The sequence below is a fragment of the Rhea pennata genome, chromosome 10, assembly GCF_028389875.1.
Source record: "Rhea pennata isolate bPtePen1 chromosome 10, bPtePen1.pri, whole genome shotgun sequence".
Lineage (NCBI taxonomy): Eukaryota > Metazoa > Chordata > Aves > Rheiformes > Rheidae > Rhea > Rhea pennata.
The window spans coordinates 22,356,366-22,361,409 of record NC_084672.1 but is presented as its reverse complement, the minus strand read 5'-3'; the positions used below and the strand labels follow the sequence as shown (position 1 = coordinate 22,361,409).

Sequence of the window (5,044 nt, the reverse complement as noted above, 5' to 3'; positions counted from 1 at the left end):
GGGGAGAAAAGGCCCTGGAGTTATTTTCCCTGCCGATCACAGGGCCTGGGAAGACGAGATCTGGTGTGGGTCGGTGCCATGGAAAACAAAAGGGCCCGGGGGACGGGGAGGGGGAGGAGAAGCCTGGTCCCGGCCGAGGGAGCCGGAGCCCCCGGTCCCTCCAGCGCGGCTGCTTCCGCCGCTCACTGCAGCCTCCAGCGCCGGAGCCGCGGCGGGGAAGGAAGGACTTGGCCTCCGTCCCCATGGAAGCTGCTGGTGCCGGTGAAGGGACGGACGGGGCCGGGGCGCGGGGGGCCGGGCCGGGGGAGGCGGGGGCCCGGAGCCGGCAGGGCTCGCCGCGGCCGGGGAGCAGCGGCGGGCCGGTGCCCGGCCGGGGCTCGCCCGGGGCCGGGCCGGGCCGGGCCGGGCCGGGAGGGATGGTTATTCACGGCTCTGGTATGCGCTGCGCTGCTCCGGCCGGCGGTGCTTACACCGCCCCCGGCTCCCTCGGCCCTCACCAGCCGCGGGGCAGCGAGCGAGGAAGCCGCGGAGGAGGTAACTGCGCCTCCGGGGCGCTCCCGGGACGGCCAGGCCCGGGGAGCCCAGCGCCGCCGCCCGCGGCCGTGCGCGGCCGGGGCCGGGGCCGGGGCGGGGGGAGCCCAGGCCGGGGGCGGCGGGGGCTGCTCCGCGGCGGCGCAGCGCCGGGGGGCAGCTGAGCCCTTCCCCCCCCCGAGCTCCGAGGGGGAGGCTGGCGGAAGGGCTCCGGGCTCGGGGGGTCCCGAGACGGTGCTGCGAGGAGTGTGAGGACGGAGCCGGGAGCTGCGGCCGGGGAGCGCCCACGGCGCGGCCCCCGCGGCGTGACCCCTCCTTAGGTAGCCGAGCTGGGGTGGGACAGGGCTCTGCCCGCGGGGCTGAGCTCCCAGCCCTGCTCCCCAGTGCGTCCCACTGCCGGAGGCATCAGCACCTGGTGGCCAGGGGATCTGCCCCTGCAAACGAGGAGCCAACACCTGACTGAGCCGGTGGGGCTAGAGCACCCAGAAGCTGAACCATCCAGGGGGCTTTAAAAAATCCAGGCCCCCTCATGCTGCTGGTCACTCACATTTCCTCAGGCTCCAGGAGCCCTTTGGGATCCTTCCCCATCCCTTGAACTCCAGCTCAGGTCGTATGTGTCCCTGTGGAGCCCATAGAATCAGGATGGGGCCCTCTGTGTCCCCGTTCGTCCATCCCACCCCAGCTTTTGCAACATCAAATCTTCTCCCCCCAGCTGTTGTGAAGGGCTTCTTATACAGTGTCTTTATTGCCAACGAAATCTCCCCCCTCCTGCTCCAAATGACAGGGCTGAGGAATGGAAGTAGCAGTAAAACTTGCCTACAAGACAAAGGGGTCATGCTGCCAGCTCCTCGCAGAGCAGCAGTTAACCTTTTCCATGGTAGGACACGGCCACCATATGGTGAGAGCTGTACGCGTACACGGTCCCCTACGCAGGGGACGGACAAGGGCAAGCCATCAGGAAGGGGAGTAAGGAGTTAGCAGTGAGATTAGAAGCCAGAGACATTTAGCTCTAAAGACTTCCAGCAGTCAGGGACCCCAATCGCTCTTGCTGGGAAAAAGCCATTTAGAGACTGGTTTTTTTCCATGATGTGGAAAATGTGGAGATTGTGGGTTGGTTTGAGGTCTGAAAGTGTGCTGAAAATCCTGAAAGCGTGATAGCTTGGGGAAAGAGGACAGCTGAGGCTGCTTCTGAAAGTATTTTGATGCTCTGCCTGGACTAATTTTAGTAGAAATAGAATAGACTGTTCAGGTAGAAAGAGCCCTTCCCACTCAAAACCCAGAGGGGCATAGGGTTTCCAAAAGAGCCTGTTTACCTGGGGAAAAGGGCCTGGGCTGGTGACATTTTGTGAAAGATTAATTGAAGAAACATTTCCTGGGGGGGGGGGGGGGCAGAGGGGAAAGGGAAGGAAATATTTTAGTGGGGAGTTTCTGGCCAGCTCTTCTCACATAGGTATTTGAATGCTCTGTTCTTTGCATGAAAATGCCTTACTCAGATTAGGGAATATTTTAAATAGCCTCCTTACCACAGCAGCTGAATTTCTGTGGATAATCACATGGATGTTTCAGTCCTTTGCTGTTTCCTGTCATTACTTGGCAAGGAAAAAGCAAATCCCCAACTCAGCTAGACCCACAGCCATGTCCCAGGGAGACAGAGAATGTGGCATCCTGTTCACTGCCCTCCCTGTCTCTGTTCTCAGGAGAAAGGATGAATCTGCTTCTCTGCTGCCTTGGCATTGCCGCTCTCCTTAGGTCCAGCCTGGCCTGCCCCAGGACCTGTACTTGCTCCATAAAGAAGAACGGACGCCTGCTGGCGGAGTGTGCCTACAAGGATCTGCAGGAGGTGCCAGAGGGGCTGTCGCCCAACGTGACAATCCTCACTCTGTCGGCCAACAGGATCAGCTCGCTCTGGGAGAGTTCTTTCTCCGAGGTTCCCGAAGTGCAGTCGCTGTGGCTGGGCTACAACCAGATAAACTCCATTGAGCCAGGCACTTTTGCACAGTTGGTGCATTTGAAGAACCTGGACCTGAGCCACAACAAGATTGTGGATTTCCCCTGGAAAGATCTCCGCAACCTCAGTGGCCTGCAGATCCTGAAGATGAACAACAACCGCCTGGCCAGGCTGCCTCGGGACGCCTTCTACTCCCTGAAGGACCTGCGATCCCTGTGGCTCAATGACAATGACCTGACCACTCTGGCTGAGGGCACTTTTGACAACCTACCCTCCTTGTCCCAGCTGCAGATCTTCAACAACCCCTTCAATTGCTCCTGCAAGGTCTTCTGGCTGAAGAAGTGGACTGAAAACACCTCTGTCTCCATCACCAAGGGGGGGTCTATCCTGTGCGTGGCTCCCAGCAGGCTCAAAGGGAGGGCTGTAACTGACATCCCCGACCACTACTGCGTTGCCCCCTCTGTGCAGCTCACTTACCTCTCCAATCTGGACAACACCGTCATGTACGATGGCCTCACCCTCACTCTGCACTGCAGCGTGGCGGGCAATCCCCCACCACAGATCAGGTGGAAGATCCAGACCTCCAGCCGGAGCATCGAGATCAATGGGCCCAACGTGGCAAGAAATGGGAACATCCTGCGTCCTGAGCTCTCTAAGCAGAGCCAGGAGCACTTCCTGGTCTTTAAGAATGGCACCATGGCCATCCCCAACTTCAGCAAAGATGATGAAGGCATCTATACCTGCCTAGCTGTCAATGATGTAGGCACGCGGGAGGTCTCAGTCAACGTGGCCTTGGCCGGGTCAGAGAATCCAGCTGATGACCTGCTCCGAAATGCCCCCCAGGCCAGCCACCTGGGAGGTCGGAGCTGCTACAAGGGAGATGAACTGGATCCCTCTGGTGCCGGAGAGAAGCTGGTGATCGTTTACCATATGCCAAGGGAGTCAAAGAGTAAGGCTGGAGGAGTGTCTCAAATCTGGCTGGGGACCCTGCTCCTGACTTTGGGCATCACTCTCTGTTGTTGAAGGAAGGAGAAGGAAATAGTGCCTTGGGGCTTCCTTCTCTTGCTGTATCATTTATCTTCACGTAGTGCCATGCGTTTGCTGAGCTTCTGGGAACCGCAGGAGGTCAGGAGTCAAAGGGAATCTGAGACTCAAGCCCAGGCCTAGTATTTCAACCCTTCGATAGATGGGAATCAGGGCTGCGCTCCGTAAGTCAAGAGCTTTAAACAAGCCGGAATGAAATCAGATCTGAGAGCAGTTCTTCACCATGCCTGCCTCCTTCCAGGTGTCAAATCTGCAACCTAACTTAGCTCTGCTCCAAGACCAAAGTACGGCTGCAGGAAAAAAGGCCACCTTTGATAGGGGAAATGACACCCAGCCTGGGAGCCCATCTCTACCACCACGACCCCTCCTCTGTCTGCAGTAGCGCACAGCAGTGAGGGAGGGGAGGTGATATTTTGCAAAGAGAATCTCATCAGTCCAACGACACGTAAGGAAAGCAAAGAGCAGATCCCAACAGTGAGCCAGATGGCCAGACACCTGGTCCATTTGCTAGCCAGGCGCTTAACTGTCCTACTACCAACGTCACGCTAAACACTAACAGTATAAAAGCCAGTCTGAGATTGGAGAATTAGCCTTGGTTCTGGGTCCTGGGGTCACTAGGCATGTGGCTCTAGGTGGACAGATACCAGTAGTGCTGTGTAAGCAGTTCAGGAATGCTCGGGAGGAGTAAAGGCATGTTGTACCAGGCCATGGGTACAAATTTTTTTGCAGAGCAGTGGAAGCTTTTCCACTGTCTTCATCCCCATAGGATCACAAACCAGCTCCTGCTGCCTGGATCCTGGGAGCATCCAAGGTGTCTGCACCCTTCCCAGGCATGGAGGCTCTCTGCACTTTGCAGGATCAGGCCCTGCTACACTCTCCCAGGTGTGATATGGCTGATTCTCACCTTTTTCCACTGAAGCCTGTTGTCTGAAATGCTCGGCTGGGCTGGACCCACCGAGCTGCTCTGGCTCCAAACGTGCCTCAGACTTCAGCAACAGGAGGGGAACCGAGCCCAGAGAGACCTAAATCACTTCTCAGTGCTCCTCTCTGATGGGAAGCTGAGCAGAGGCTCAGTGCTGGACGGGGAGGAACTGGTATGGGAAGGAGGAAGGTAGACTGGTAGCTGGAAAGCCAGGACGACAGAGAGGCTGAGCTGCCCTGCAGTACCATAAACAATTCTCCTTAGCGCTTTAGCATTCCTGTATGGGACATATACTCCGTACCCATGTGTCCCAGGGTGGCATGGGAGATCCCGTTGTCTCACGGGAGAAGCTCTGAGCTTCTCTACCCCTCAACCCCAACATAGTGACAGTCCAACCCTTGCAAAGAGGAGGGCTGTGGGTTCTCCCGTCTCCTGCAGGACCGCTCGTTCCCTGTTGCGCGATGTATTCATTCCCCGTGCCTTCTGCTAGTGCTTGTCCTGTAGGAGCTATACGGAGATGCCTGCAGACAGATTGCCTTGTATCCGAAGCTGTGTGGACATCTCAAAGTGCCAAGCACAATAAATACCTTTTAAACGAA

At 57.7% G+C, this 5,044-nt stretch overlaps 1 protein-coding gene across 4 annotated transcripts; it reads left to right on the top strand.

Annotated features, from left to right (window-relative positions):
- ISLR (immunoglobulin superfamily containing leucine rich repeat) lies at nt 1-5,044 on the top strand. Of its 4 annotated transcripts, none has more exons than XM_062584126.1 (2): nt 1-69; nt 2,229-5,044. In XM_062584126.1, exon 2 carries the CDS (start codon nt 2,237-2,239, stop codon nt 3,500-3,502), a length of 1,266 nt encoding a protein of 421 aa, XP_062440110.1. In that variant the 5' UTR covers nt 1-69; nt 2,229-2,236; the 3' UTR covers nt 3,503-5,044. The 4 variants fall into 4 exon arrangements, with proteins under 4 accessions (XP_062440110.1, XP_062440109.1, XP_062440108.1 ...); XM_062584125.1 differs by lacking the exon at nt 1-69 and adding an exon at nt 113-255; XM_062584124.1 differs by lacking the exon at nt 1-69 and adding an exon at nt 113-261.